The sequence below is a fragment of the Setaria italica genome, chromosome VIII (assembly GCF_000263155.2).
Source record: "Setaria italica strain Yugu1 chromosome VIII, Setaria_italica_v2.0, whole genome shotgun sequence".
NCBI classification, from domain to species: Eukaryota; Viridiplantae; Streptophyta; class Magnoliopsida; order Poales; family Poaceae; genus Setaria; species Setaria italica.
This window is the reverse complement of record NC_028457.1, coordinates 23,711,579-23,726,553: the sequence shown is the minus strand read 5'-3', so window position 1 is coordinate 23,726,553 and position 14,975 is coordinate 23,711,579. Positions and strand designations below refer to the sequence as shown.

Sequence of the window (14,975 nt, the reverse complement as noted above, 5' to 3'; positions counted from 1 at the left end):
TTTGTTAAACAACTGAAGCTAGTAAAATCCAACACGCAGAATCCCATGCAAAAGACAAGGTGCAGTACAAAGTCGCCTACCCCAAGAACCTAAATGGCACTTGATCTGCAGTAATGTTTTGACCGGCTGATGAGATCGATTTCCAAATTGCTGCACGTGCACACAAACATCATCGTCAGTCGACAGTGGGCATCCGGTCTTGATATATGGACCTGGATCGATGATTAAGTGCTGCGTTCATGCACGTGATGACTGATGACCTAGTCGTTACAAGAATCTTTACTGAGTACAGTAGAGGTTTAGCCAATGCATGCTCGTCGATCTAGATGGCTGGTGCGTTCGCAAAAGCTTCGTAATGATGGCTGGTGCGTTCCTTCACGTAATCAGTTTTATGCCCTATCACAGTATATGACTATGTATCTAGACATACAGATGAAACTATTAGCAATCATTTATTGCTGTAAACTAAAGCTGCTCCTATGTTGAGCCACGTCATCCTCATTTGTCTACCGTCAGATGTCGTGCCTTTGTTCAAATCTAGTCCGTTCATCATTTACTGTCTTCCTCCCTCATGGAAACCGCCATCATGTTCAATCCTTCGCATCCTTGTGAGTTGTGACCTTGTCCATCCAATCCGAGTCCCAACCTATGGCAACAATGAAAAGACAGGACCCCTCCTCCGTGCCATCTCTGTCGATTACGCTCCTCCAAGAGATGTTTTGCCTTCAGTTCTGCCTCTCCCTCTCCCTAGGATGTTTGGACCATCCTATGCACCTCCACAGCCGGAAGGGGCTCCAGCCCGCCCTCACCTCATCTTGGTCCAGAGGCACCTCCGGCCAGATCTCAAGCGAAGGAGCCCAGTGTGGTAGGATATTGCAGCCACCGGAGCTCAAGGGCGGCCGCACATTCGTGGCAGCACCGAGCTGAAGGGTGGGGAGGGTTTTAATTTGTTAGTGGCAGTTAGCATGCCAGTTTGAACTGCAAGTGCACAGATCAGCTATAGTTTTTTTCTTAGAGTATTTCATCCAATGTTTATCAATTTGTGAATTGTGCTAGGGTTTTCTATGTAACTAAACAGATCTAATCCTATCATGAAGTATAAATTGCATATGAGAGTAAACACGGGTATAAGATGAATATTATGAATAGATCATATTCACATGACATGAGGTAACACGACCAAAGGTAGCATGAGCCTAATATCTTCTACTTGATGTTCTAGCCAAAGTGGTAACCAACCCATCTCGTACCTTGATAAAGAGTCGTCCATTACACAATTGTTTGCCCTTTCCCTTCCCTAATATTGTCACCACACAAGGGTAGTAGCACCAACTTCCAGTCCAAGACTATGACCTATCCGCAAAATTTAGACTAATCACCACGATTACATCTATTCTTACTAAAGGCATATGGTAGCTATATATATGAATAAGCATGAATCATAGTAGATCAAAGTAGAGACAAGAACAAATTGATATCACCATCACATGTACATATGCCTTGATGAATTCAAGGCTTGGCTCTGGAACTCCACTAGGGCTTCGCCACATAGGGACAACCATGATGGCTAGGGTCTAGCCTAAGCCATCTCCTAGGAAACCTCGAGGACTTGCAGTGGCCCTCAGCTCCCTCTGGTCCGTGTCCCTATATTTCGTTGACTTCTAGCGAATGGATGCTCATGCCGATGGAAAAATAGGATATTTATAGCCTGAGAAAGCCATGGTTCAAATGGGAAGTTGAGGGGGTCAGGAATGGCCTAGGTCGATCAGCTTGGGTTAGTCCAAGCCAGTCGGCCTAGCCCTTCCTTTTGGCCTCTCATGCCTCCCTTCGTTCACAAGTCTTCTCTAATGTTCTGAAGTCTTCTTTTTGCTTGCATGTAGGCCTGGCTCAGCGATAACCTCGAATAAGAATGGCTCTTGATAACCTTGTATATATTTCATTTGCTTCACTTTGATTCCGAGATCAACTTGTCATATCTTCAGAAACTTTGCTCCTAAGTCTTCCTAGAGGATTGCTCGCCAAAGATGTGCGTGAACGGAAGCCCTAGGACCATAGGCCAATCGGCTTGGGCTCGATAGGCTAATCGGCCTAGGCCCTTTTGGGCCCTCTAGCCTTCGTCTTTCTCTGGGTTGTCGCTGGTTCTAGGTCTTGTTCAATTATGCTCCATTATAGTCCAAATTCATGTGAAAACAGAATGTTCTCCAAAATACAATGCATATGCAAAAATGTGGTTATTTCATGTGCCAAGTGGCGGGTTAGTATAAGAATTAATTCAAAAATACTTCTGAAATAGCACTAAAAAGGTAGCAATAACGAGCGCCAACAATTTCTCCATGCTTAAACCTTGCTCATCCTCGACTAAGTCAAGGATCTTTGATTATCAAGAAATCACTGTTGCCCTATGATGTAATCCTGCACTTGTTATACATAACAAGACACATTGCTCTCTCAAGTGTTTAATGTTTAAAGTTCAAGTTGTGAATGACTACTTTTCTTTACGAAAGATAGACTAGTAATAAAGAATATGCCACAGTTAAAATAAATACAAAGCTCTTGAACTCAAGTGAACTTCAGATCTTTACTTTGTTCCATCGTGAAGAGTTTTTTTTCGAAAAGATGCAAATCCAACATAAGTGAGATTCTTTTGCAATAGTTCATGGAAACACTCATCTTATCAAGTCACTCAAGGCTATACTAGATAATTTTCAAACGATTCTAGTCATATATGAAAGTGGATGGCTTATGTAAAGCTTGGTAGGTAAAACTAATCCTAGCAAAATATTATATATGAAATGTTGTCAAACCAAAATAGAGATATATTGGATTTACTAAGACTTGTCGAAGGGTCATGGAAAATAAATGTTGGAGAGGGAGAGGGATGAAACACACACATTTAGATAGGTGACATGCGCAAGTAGCAAAGGTTGATCCCGAGACACGGATGAAGTTCTCGTTATCGGATTGCACATGGTTGGAAGAATGAGTATGATATCAATGGGCACTGATAATCAAGTTTCAAGTACCGAGGAGTATCTTATTTTGCGTTCCTTTTCTTTTTCTCATTTTTTACTCCTCTTCCGCTTTTTACCTTCTTAGACCTTGTCACAACATAATCAAATTGCACTTACTTCAGCAGTAGTAAGGGATATGATTGATGCACTAACTCCCCTATGCTTCAACAATGCTCGTCTTCGAGCATGAAAAGTGAAATCTAATAACTGCTGGTGTAAGCATGAAATCCTTCAAGAAATATTCACAAAAGGTCTTAAATCTTCTCACAGATGCTTCTTGCAAAAAATTATAGTGAACAGGGTAGCAGCCCCTTGGGCCAATCGGTCTACCCCTTTGGTCATCCATTTCTTTTAAATTTTCTTCCACAAGCTAATAGTTGCCTTCTCTGATGATTTGTACTGGTTTGGCATAGAGAAATCTATTGGATCTTTGTCAAAAAAATTTCATACTCATATAATGGGTTGTAGTAAAGGAGATGTCAAAAAAGATGATTTTTGTTTAGGGTGGATGCCCAGCAAAGTTTGTGAAATTTTCAGTGTAGAAACTCACAATACATGGAAAGAAAGACTATGAAAAAAAAGATTTACATAAAGGAGGTGGCCTGCTTCTAAGTCTCAAACCACACTCATCAAAATATAAGTTTGCAATCTAAAGGTTTCATCATAAAAGGTCATACATGTATATAGGCTCTGGTAGGATAGAACATTGCAAAAGATTCACAAATGTAGATAGCTTAAAAATTAAGTTTTAATAAAAGCTCAACAAGTTATCAGGTCATCAGTGAACATAAAATAAACGAGCAACATAAAATATATGGGTCTACAGTTTAGTCATTTAACCTCCACAGTTAAAAGAGCTGATATTTAATCAATTTAAGTTCATTAAATAGAGAGCAGTTAGTCAAGCTACATACAATATTGTGCAGTTAAAACAAAGTGGCAACATTCATCATTTTTCCATAAGTAATAGTATATCAAAATTATTAACATCATGGTGAGCACAAGGTGATGGTGATCATGATTTATTGAAAATAAAAACTAGGTTTGTCCTCTTAGTAGCCATGTTATTATCGAGAGAGATATACAAAAGATGCATTGAGTCTATGGTTGAAGGTTTATATATACAGGCATTTAGAAGGTGATGGAAAAGAGAAGTTGCAAAAAAAGATTTACCGCCCTTTTGATGCTTGTAATGAAGTGTAGCGCAGCCTCCCCATGCTTAAGCATTGTGCTTAGCATGGAAGAAGAAAAATGAGCATCTTTTAGTGACCGTAATCCTTGTACGCTATATAGCATTTTTATTTTCGTCCAACAAGTCCTCCCCCATGCTTAGCAGTTTTATTTTCGTACAAGTCCTCCCCCATCCTTGTAAGCTATATAGCATTTTTATCACCCTCCAACAAGTCCTCCCCAGCAACGGCGTCGGAAAAGCTTGTTGGTAGAAGTTAGCGAGCCTGTTTGAACTGCAAGCACACAGATTAGTTGTAGCTTTTCCCTTAGAGTATTCCATCCAAGGTTTATCAATCTGTGGATCAATAATGAACTGGCTAGGGTTTTCTATCTAGCTAAACGGATCTAATCCTATCATGAAGCATAGATTGCATATGAGAGTAAACACAAGTATGGCTCAGGCTAATCGACTTGGGTGGGTCCAGGCCGATCAGCCTTGTCCTTCCTTTTAGCTTCTCACGCCTTCCTTCCTTCCTAGGTCTTCTCTGATGTTCTGGAGTTTTCTTTTTGCTTACATGTGGACCTGGCTCAGCGATAATCTCGGGATAAAAATGGCTCTTGATATCCTTCCATATCTTTCATTTGCTTCACTTTGGTCCCGAGATGAATCGTTGCCATGTGGTAGCATTTTTTTGATGAATTGGTTTACTGGTGAAACATTGTGGTGTCAGGAATAGCACGATACTCAGTGTACAAGTTCAGGATCCGTGTAAGACTTCATTTTGCATCTGTTAAAATGTGTATGTTCATTAGTATATTTTTTTTTGTAACGGTACGGTTGCATGAATTGACTTTTTACACTTGTGCCTACGGAGGTATATGACACAGAGATCCGTGGCATCATGTCTCAATACAGTACATAATCCTAGTAATAATATGGTGTGGTGGATCCGGCACACAGAGCAACGCGATGGGAATGAAGTTGTGCACATGTACCCGGTGGACTGCGTCTTCTCTGATCGCCGCCTGGTGGCCTGCGTCTTCTCTGATCACCGCCCGGTGGCACTGCTGGTGCATTTATCTCTGGTTCGACGGTCGCCATCCGCCGCTTAGTGGCCTCTCGCAATGTAACAGATACGCTTCAAAGATGCGCAGTGGTTGTTGGATTTGCCCTGGGATAATCCCAATCAGCAGTGAAAATAGGAGGTTTGTTGTTGGTGGCCACCCACAACTGAAGTGGTTGCGATATGTTTTCACTTTGAGTTCGCCATGACGGACCTCGTTGATCTGCACCACTTCCTCAGTATCTCCGTCACGCGCTCCTCGGAAGGTCTTTTCCTTTTGTAGTGTACTGTAGACCTTCTCCAGTGCGCTGCTATGTCTGAGTGTCACCTGACATTGACACATGTGGACTCCAAGTCCAAGCTTTTGGCTACAGATGGTAATCCCATTGTAGATCCTTCAGCACGAGCCTCGCGGGTGCTCTTTAGTATCCTATGCTTACTCATCTAGATCTGGCATATGCTATTCAATAGGTCTGGCTCTTCATGCATGATCCACATGAGCCTCACCTTGCACTGATCAAGCGCATCTTGCAGTATGTGAAGGGTACGTTATCTGCTGGACTACATAGTGGAGTTGATTGAACTGACTCTCTCACGGCATACTGGGACGCTGGCTGGGCTAGTTGTCCTGACTTACGACGCTCTACTTCAGGATATTGTGTTTACATTGGTGACAATCTGATATCTTAGTCCTCCAAACACTAAACCACTATATCTCACTCTAGTGCTAAAGCGGAGTACGGTGGCGTCGCACATGCTGTTGCTTAGTGTTGTTGGCTGCAACAACTTCTTCAGGAGTTGCACATTCCTCTGGCTTCTGCAACCGTTGTCTATTGCAACAATATTAGTGCTGTTTATATGACCACTAATCATGTTCACCATCGTCATATGAAGCACATTGAGATCGACATCCACTTTGTTCGTGAGAAGGTCGCACTGGGACAGGTTCGCGTTCTGCATGTACCGTTGGTACACCAATATGCGGGTGCCATGACCAAAGGTTTGCCTGTGCAGTTATTTACTGACTTCAGGATCAGTCTTTGCATCCATCAAGCTCCTGCTGCGACTGCGGGCGGGTATTAGAGTATATATAGCTATGCAAACATGTATATGTATTTGTCCATTTACACCATGTCATATTAGCTATATATATGAAAGGTCACCCTCCTAGAGGGTGTGATGTGTTTTATCAATCTCTCTGTCTCTCTACAAATGTCCCCGGTCAAACCCATGCTACTAGTTGGACAAAGACGGCTTACTTGCCAAACAGGGCCAGTGTTTCAAAAATGATAAGCGGCAGCCCAGTCGGGGGAGCATTCGAACACACTGACCTATGCGTGTAGAGGTTGTAGACGCACCCGGGCCTGTCCTAGAGTGCGTCGAGGCGGGTTGGAGTATTCGAGGGACCGTGCCCAGCAATAGGTGAGTGGAATCGACCGTGACAAGGAGTTTCTTGTATGTGCGATCGGTCTCTGGAACTTTCCCAATTGTCACACGAGTATCGATGGTCTGAACACAAGTGATACAGCACCGATGCATGACCATAAGGCAATCATTGGTGAGAATTGAGATCGATCTACACAATGGATCCAGAGTACTTGCTGGTACATTTCAAACAGACATGTCTGTCTCTCTCACGAGACTGATTGAGGTGACCTAAGATGAGTGTTTTCATGTGGTGGATAGCTCAGCCAGGGACCTGGTCGGTTGTCAGGTCGTCGGCCGCCCGCGGCGGTGTCCGGGTGGGGCAACAAGCTGACGTACTCGAACCAGACCTGGCGGAGCACTTTGACAATGCAGTCACGATGCTTGTCCGCGTTCATGGACAAGGAGCACGCCAGCAGCCACTCCAGATCCGTCGCGCCCCCACGTGTGCTCGCGGTCATCTCTATCAACTCGCGGAATGCGTGCTGCGGATCCCGTGTCCGCTGCACCACCTCTAGGGTCCCTGCTAGCTCAGGTGCCCGTCGCAGCAATCACACATGCAACCGTGGCGGTAGCATCCTCCCTAAGAACAACGACGCGCATGACCTCCACCCGCCGTTCACCCTTACCCTAAGGCCAACCTGCCACTGCCATGATCACCCAAGTGGTCTGACTTCTCTGCCCCTCTTGTGTCACGCTGGGCACCACCGTGTTCTACATCAAGTCTGTGCATGACACCTCCTGTGCTTAGCAGCCGGTACTGTGGAACGTGGCCATGTTCCACATTTTGGGAACTCCATCCCAGAACGAGAAACGGAGACGACCAAGAACATCGTTCCAAAATCTGGTACGTGTTCCATCCCCTGTATGGACATACTGGTACGTTTCTCAAAGTGGCATCCCATGGCCAACATCCTAGTTCCTCGTTCCCAACGTTCCGGGAACATGGTTGCTAAGCTCCTAAGTGTTTTACCTAGCGCTCTAGCCTTGCTCGACTAGGGTGACAGATCAACGGTACTTTGCGGTGTGCCACGTAGACGACAAGGTGATGTAGTGTTCTTATCACAATCAATGAGAGTCAACTCCTTAATATTGCTGAAATCTTCCTAAACTTGTAGGTGTATTCAACAAATATTGTTACATCAGCTATGGTTTAAAATTTCATTGAGAATTTACTGAGCCTCAAGACTCAAACTGGAACATTATGCCCCAACAAGGCAACGTCATCATCTAATAGGGCCAGTAATCCGATTAGGCTTGACCACAATGGTTGATCAAGTTGAGCGGAGACGGATCTCTCTAGAAACCGAAACAAACACGCAGAATATCAGGGGAGGCCCCCACACCCACGAGGCTACGACCCATCTTAAAATGATGGGCGGTTTTGCGAGCGACGATTTTACCATCAAAATAAAAAATGAGCCTTCATCAAGATCCAATCGGCAGTGGGGATGATAGGCACCTGTAGGTCGGTCCTCCTCCATATGGCGCCCCAACTGGTGTATCGTCAATCTTCTCCGCTCTGATACCTCTTCTCTCTTATCCCCTTATGCATCACATGTACGTCATCACGAAATAGCGCCGCCCAACGTCACTACTGGTCCCCCTCGACACTACTACATTGGATTTTTATCGGCACCGTACCAACCTGTGATCCTGACCGAGATAAAAGTGAGTTCATCATCCTTGTGCAATACCGACTAGCTAGCTTCGGCTCTAGGCCATATCCGGAGACCAGAGATCTCCACGGCAAGATGGTCGGGCATCTCCTGTCTCGCCCTCTGTAGGCCGTCGCTCCTGATCAGTAGTGGTCATGCGTGGCTTCCCTTGTGATGCTCATTTGCTGCTGATCTATATATAGAAATGCCTACTATTCTAATGCTGCAGGAACCATGAACCGGAAGGATGCAGATGCACGCGCGGAGGTGGACACGAACGTCGACTTGGCCCGAGAGGAAATGGGCCGCAAGGTGCAGCAAGAGCGTCAGAGCATGGACCACAAGCTTATGCAAGAGCGTGCAGATATGGACCTGAAGTTGAGACTTCAGCGAGCGGACATGGACAACATGGTCCGAGAGGAGCGTGAGAACATGGACCAGATGTTAAAGCAACAATGTGATAACGTGGACCGGAAGATTAAAGAGGAGTGCGACAATCTAGATCAGAAGTTGAAGCATGAGCGTCAAGAAATGGATCGTCTAATTGTGTTGGAACGTGTCCAAATAGATTCTGAGAACATGCAGGCACGTGTAGAGATGGATAAGAAAGTTGCAACATAATCGTGAGTACGTGGATTTGAAGATCATACAGGAGCAAAAGCTACATTAGGCTACTCTATTATTTTTCCCTCTGTTACAAAAACACCAAATGGTCGTCGTATATCCATCGCAGCCTATTACTGACAAGATACAGAAGGAGATTACACCAACCCCTGAGAAGCAAATACAAGAGCAGGTAATTAATTATATGCCACATGATATGCACATACAGGAGCAAAAGGTACATTAGGCTATTCTATTATTTTTTCCCCTCTGTTTCAAAACACCACATGATCTTCTTATATCCATCACAGCCTAATACTGACAAGGTACAGAATGAGATTATACCACATGATATGCAGATAGAAGAGCCGGTAATTAATTATATGCCACATGATATGCACATTTAAAATTATATACATTCATTGTTCATAACTTTTTTAATATTGATTCGTTTGGTTAAATTCCTCATGCCCCATTTATTAAATTTATTTCTTATGTGGGCTTTGCCCACATATAATTATGCCAAAACTGTATTTCATTCATAAATCAAGAAAAAAGGGCCGAAAATGATATGTACAAATTTTGAGCTCAATCCAACAACAAATGGGCCTATCGGAACAAATTTTTGGCTATCCGAACAATATTGGCCTATCCGAACAAACTTGTGCTCGATCCAACAACAAATGGGCCAAATTCATTTTATGACCAAACAATTGTCACTATGGTCATGCCACATCAGATTCTTATCCATCGTGGCAAAACCGTAGGAGCCAATTTATGACGTTTGTCTCGACGTTTTGTATGTGTCATAGATTTTGTGCAAATATAAGGAACGTCACTAATTGGGATTTTTGACGTTCAATTAGTGGCGAACGATCTTCGTCACAAGAGTTTCATAAATCACGGTTTATGACGCAAAAAAATATGTTTATGATGCATTTTGGTTCATCACTAATCAGCAAATCCTTTACGGTGCATGTTGCTCGACTGCCACCGCCCCTACTGACCCAAGTAAGCTTGCCGGCTTGATGCGCCCCAACTCCTGAGGATGGATTGCAGCAAAGCGGTCACCTAGTGAAAGGTGGGGCCATACGCTGTGCGAGCAGTGGGCAGTGCCCAACGCTGGTGTAAGAATGGGGATGCCGGGCAGGAGGACAAGGCCCCTGGAATGCGGGTGGCAGCACCAGCGGCGACAGAAAGAGGGGATCGAGGAAGTACCCGCGACGGCGGCGGCAAGAGAAAGAGCGAGCAGCTCCAGCAGCGTCCACCCATGGCATCCGTTCAAGCAGTTTTAGGCATCAACATCTGCTGGCAGCCCTCCTTTCAGTGAATCCTAGCAGCAGCGCCACCTGTTCTTTGCGTACGGGAGGAGGCGAGCTCACGGATGCGCATCTCGTCACCTCCTCCTAATCCAATCAATGATGCTGGAAAAAGAAAAGAAAAAGGAAATAGAGGGAAGGGGGATAATCCCCCGAATCGAAGAAATTCGTGTGCATGATGTCAATTTTTGAAAAGCATACGAATTCTATGTCACATTCAGTGAAGCGTGCAAATCTGGTGTCAAATATCGAAATCTCTCGGTGTCGTGAGCTTTCTTGTGTCGTGGTCTTTTTTACCATTAGCCTCCTTCAAGAGATTCCTTCCAGAGCCCCACGGCTTTCCTGCATCCATCTCCTTATCGTGCCATATATTTATAGGCCTATGTGAGGACCTAAGGTCCTACTAGATTATAATTTTATGCCTTGTACGGTCGGCACGTAGGAGCTTGTCACTTATGTCCTCTATAGTCTTCTCGTATATGTATGCTTCGTTATCATGGTATGGTGTCTCCTTGATTCAGGAAAGCCTTTTGGAGCCCCGCGTTCTTCCTGCATCTGCCTCCTTCCTATATCCCCTAGTTCTAAAGCCATGTTTTGTTCCCCCAACTAACATGACTCAAAGTATACATGCATGATGTGTGCCAACTTGCATTTCATGTGTGTATGCCTGCATAGCACTACTGGAGAAGGTCCTATCAACATCGGGTTCAAAAATGACATTACTATCGGTTTTGGACGTCGTTGGCAAAGGGTCGGTGATGATGGGCATATCCTTCACCAAAAGAGGGAGAACCAGCAGTGAGAGTGCATTAAAAAACAACAAAAATATAAAACTCATCCCAACAAAAATGAAAACAACAAAAGAGACACGGGGAGAAAGAGGGAGGGAGGGAGGGAGGAAGATAGATGCGCACTGTGGCCCCACATTGCCCACCTCCACGGCCTTGCCTGCTGATGCCCCGCAGCCTTTGTGCCTCAGTCCCACCCCAAGGGCTGCCTCCCCACCTTGCCCTACCGTTGCTCCTCACTGCCGTCGCGAGCGGCTCTCTGAGGGGAGAGTGGAGGGGGAGGGGAGGGGCAGCAGAGGGGGAGCGGATGGGGCAGCAAAGAGATCCGGCCGCCGTCGCCCAGGAGAGGGAGAGAAAGGAGATGAAGAGGGAACAGGAGATGAGGACGAGGCTGTTCAGGTGCTTATGGCTGGGGAGGCAGGGAGACAGAAAAGCATATAAAGTAAGGCTAGGCTAGGGGAGAGAGAAGTTGCGGACAGACACGAAGCCTGCAAATGATATTTGATAAATGTTTCGGGTACATGGATTCATATTCACCGAACCATGGTCAGAATCGGGGGTGATATCTGTTTTCACTGCTGGTTCCAACGTCCATAGAACCTACCAACCGATTAACTGGTGGTAAAATGACATCACTGCCAGTTCAGCTGAAACCTGCGGTGATGCTCCAGCAGGGATGACCATATATGTATTAGTGTAGGGCTATGCATTTTTGGATCTTCATGATGGGTTATGGTGCCCATGGAAGCTGCAACGGCACTAGGGGCCACTCTTAGTCGTGCATCCGATTGGCCGGCCGCAGAGCACATTATTGTGCGCGTTTGAGGTGGTGTTTGCTCCGCGTCATGGAGGCATTGCTACGGATGTCCATGCAGCATGGGATCTTTATCGCATTGTGCCTTTCTGTTCATGCGAACTGTTGAAACTGAGAGCTCAAACAATGGCTGTACGGCAGTGCCCAAGCTGTGGCCTGCCTGTCCCCGGCTATTCAGTCCGTTGCTTCCACCATGCTACGATGGCGGTGACTCATTCCTTAGTCTGGCTGAGAGATCACCATGCTTGCAAGGTATTATTGTGCTTGGATAACAACTGATATGCAGCAAAAACATTGGTTTGGCGGAGGTTGATGGCAAAAGCTTTCGACAGCGGCGCTAGTGGGCATGTTTCCTCCATGGAGGTGCCTTTGTTCAGGTACTACTGCTATAGATTTCAAGGTGAAAACCCAGCCCAATTCTTGGGCCGGCAATGACGCCACTAGTAGCACCGTGTCTTTGATATGGTCATCATCTTGGAAAATCCTCGTTGTGTTGTGATATGTGGTCATGCTATGCTTTCACCGTTGTGCCGGATTATGCTGTTTTCTTATTTATGGTTATACCATAATTTCACTCTTGTGTTGAGGCTTTGTGTTGGTTAAGACCTGGTCTAGCTAAGTATCTTATTGTGGTTTTAGCTCGGTTTCCTGAATTAACCGAGAGCTGTAGGATTTTTTGCATCGTTTCCCTGAAAAACGAGGTCATTGATTCATCGTCTGCCACACCTTATCAATATAATTTAGGTGGGGATGCTCTCCCCGACCATTAAAAAAATGAAAAACATATAGCAATTTATAACCAAATTCAAACAACTTTTAAAAAGGCTGCAAAGTATTTATGTGTGTACTACCTACTATGTTAGAAAATGAACATGCCAGAGCGAGTAAAGATACGCAATTTCCATTCACTATGAATCCCAAAATAATGCACAAAACTCTAACGCTTATTTCTGCTAGTCAGTGCAGAAGCACATGATGTTGATTAATTGTTTTTTTCACCATAACGAAAAGGAAACTCGTGACAATGAGCAAGGTTCCCTTTGGATACATAAACCGTCTCCCAATCGACAAGTCTAGAACTTTGGGAGTGGCGGGATGCTCTGCTCGTTCCTGAAGTAGTCGCTGGGATCCACCATCGCCTTCACTGCCGCCAGCCGCCGGTAGTTCCCCATGAAGTACTTCTCCGCCCACACCCTCCCGCTCCGGTACGACGACACGCCGTCCCGGCCGACAACGTTCTGGCCGAGGTCCAGGTCCCGGTAGTTGGCGAACGCCTCCCTGGGATTGCTGGTCGCGTACTGCCCCAGGAACCCGTAGAGCCCGTCCAGCCACCGGAGCGCCGCCGCCGCTGCGGTTCCGTTGGCCTCGCCCCACCACATGGACCCGTACTGGATGTTGAACAGCACGCCACGCCTGTGCGGGTACGGCGACGTCGTGGCCGTGTTGGCGCCGCCGACGGCCCCGCCGTGCGGCTCCAGGATCATGAGCCCGTTGCCGTTCTTCGAGAGCCATTGCTGGAAGAGGGCGTCCCATCCTGCCTTCCCGACGGCGCGGCGCACGTAGTCGGACTTGCTCTTGAAGTAGGTGCCCAGGCTGTTGGTCCGGTTGAGGAGCGCCTCCGGCGGCGTGGCGGCGTTGCCGAAGTAGATGAACGCCATGGCGCGCAGCCAGGACATCTCGTTGCAGTCGGCGGCCGTCATGCCGAGCTCCGGGAAGACGCCGCGCGCCGTGGCTAGGAGTTCCGAGCAACGGCCGAGGTAGAGCGTCTGGAAGAAGGCGTGCCGCTCTTGCAGGACGACGCGGATGGTGAGGTCGGCCGGGAGGGATGGGGAAAGGATGGTAGTCTCCCACTTGGCGAGGAGGTAGGCGACGCCCTGCTCCATGGTCCTGAGGTTGTTCACCACGGTCACCGTCGGCGGGACCGCGGAGAGCTTCAGCCGCCACGCCACGACGACGCCGAAGCTCTCACCGCCGCCGCCGCGGATGGCCCAGAAGAGGTCCTCCCCCATGGCGGCGCGGTCGAGGACGTCGCCAGCGGCATTGACGATCCTTGCGTCGAGGACGTTGTCGCCGCCGACGCCGTACTTGCGCATCATCAGGCCGATGCCGCCGCCGCTGATGAAGCCGCTGACGCCGACCGTCGCGCACGCGCCGCCGGGGAACAGGAACCCCGGGTTTGCAGTGCCCACGGCGTAGTAGAGCTCGCCCAGCGTCGTGCCGGCGTCTACCCAGGCGCTGCCCTCCCCGGGCACGACGCGCACGCCGCGGAGCCTGGCGAGGTCGAGCACCGCGAACACCTCGGGCTGGACGGAGCGGTAGGACAGGCCCTCGTAGTCGTGCCCGCCGCTGCGAACTCGGAGGCGCACGCCGTGCCAGCGGCCGCAGCGTACGGCGGCCTGGACGTGGGAGACGTCGGAGGCAGTGACGATGCATAGAGGGCGCACCGTGGTGTTGGTCAGGAATTTGGGGTTCTGGATGGAGGACTGCAGCACGGACATGAAGCCGCTCGAGCTCTGCTGGTACACCAGCTCGCTCGGCATCATCGACGTGAGGCATTGGAGGAAGGAATCAGAGGAGGCTGATGAAGGGAGGATGGCGTTGCCGCACAAGAAGCACAAGATGGCCAGAACTAGTGCCATTTTTTTGTGATCTGCCATGTGGACGAGCTTGCTGCTGGATGCTGCTATTGGTTGCATTGGCTCTATATATAGTAGTATGCCAACATGTGTTTTTGTCTTATAAATAATATGAAGATAGGAGTACTTCACAATTTCAGTCCTATCCGCCTTTTCTGACAAGGTGTTATGGATTGAGGAGTTTCAAGCACCAAAACTTGGTGTCTATTGGGTATCTTTCACATGATCCAATTCCTTAAGTGCTTGTTTGGATAATACAGAATTGGAGTGGAACGAAAAGGTTCGAGTCTAAAATGAACTAATTTACTTCACCAATCCCTCCTATTCCACTTCAATCCACTACTCCCAAACAAGCCATTAAATGGGATATTATATCATGATTTGTAATGATCACAAATGCTCAGGCCTAGAAAATGAGTGGTTCCGTTTTTGCTCTTTGGCATTTTAAGATTTATCGCGCATTCATTATTTATGCTCATTATGGTAG

General features: G+C 47.0%; 1 protein-coding gene across 1 annotated transcript; it reads right to left on the bottom strand.

Annotated features, from left to right (window-relative positions):
- Window positions 1-12,810: 12,810 nt before the first annotated feature.
- Window positions 12,811-14,516, bottom strand: LOC101776174 (inactive tetrahydrocannabinolic acid synthase). Its single transcript, XM_004980445.3, has one exon. It carries the CDS (start codon window positions 14,507-14,509, stop codon window positions 12,926-12,928), a length of 1,584 nt encoding a protein of 527 aa, XP_004980502.2. The 5' UTR covers window positions 14,510-14,516; the 3' UTR covers window positions 12,811-12,925.
- Between the last annotated feature and the right edge of the window lie 459 nt (window positions 14,517-14,975).

Bases quoted from the DNA above. Each gene is read 5' to 3' on its own strand.
- LOC101776174 (XM_004980445.3), bottom strand. From the start codon at position 14,509: ATGGCAGATCACAAAAAAATGGCACTAGTTCTGGCCATCTTGTGCTTC.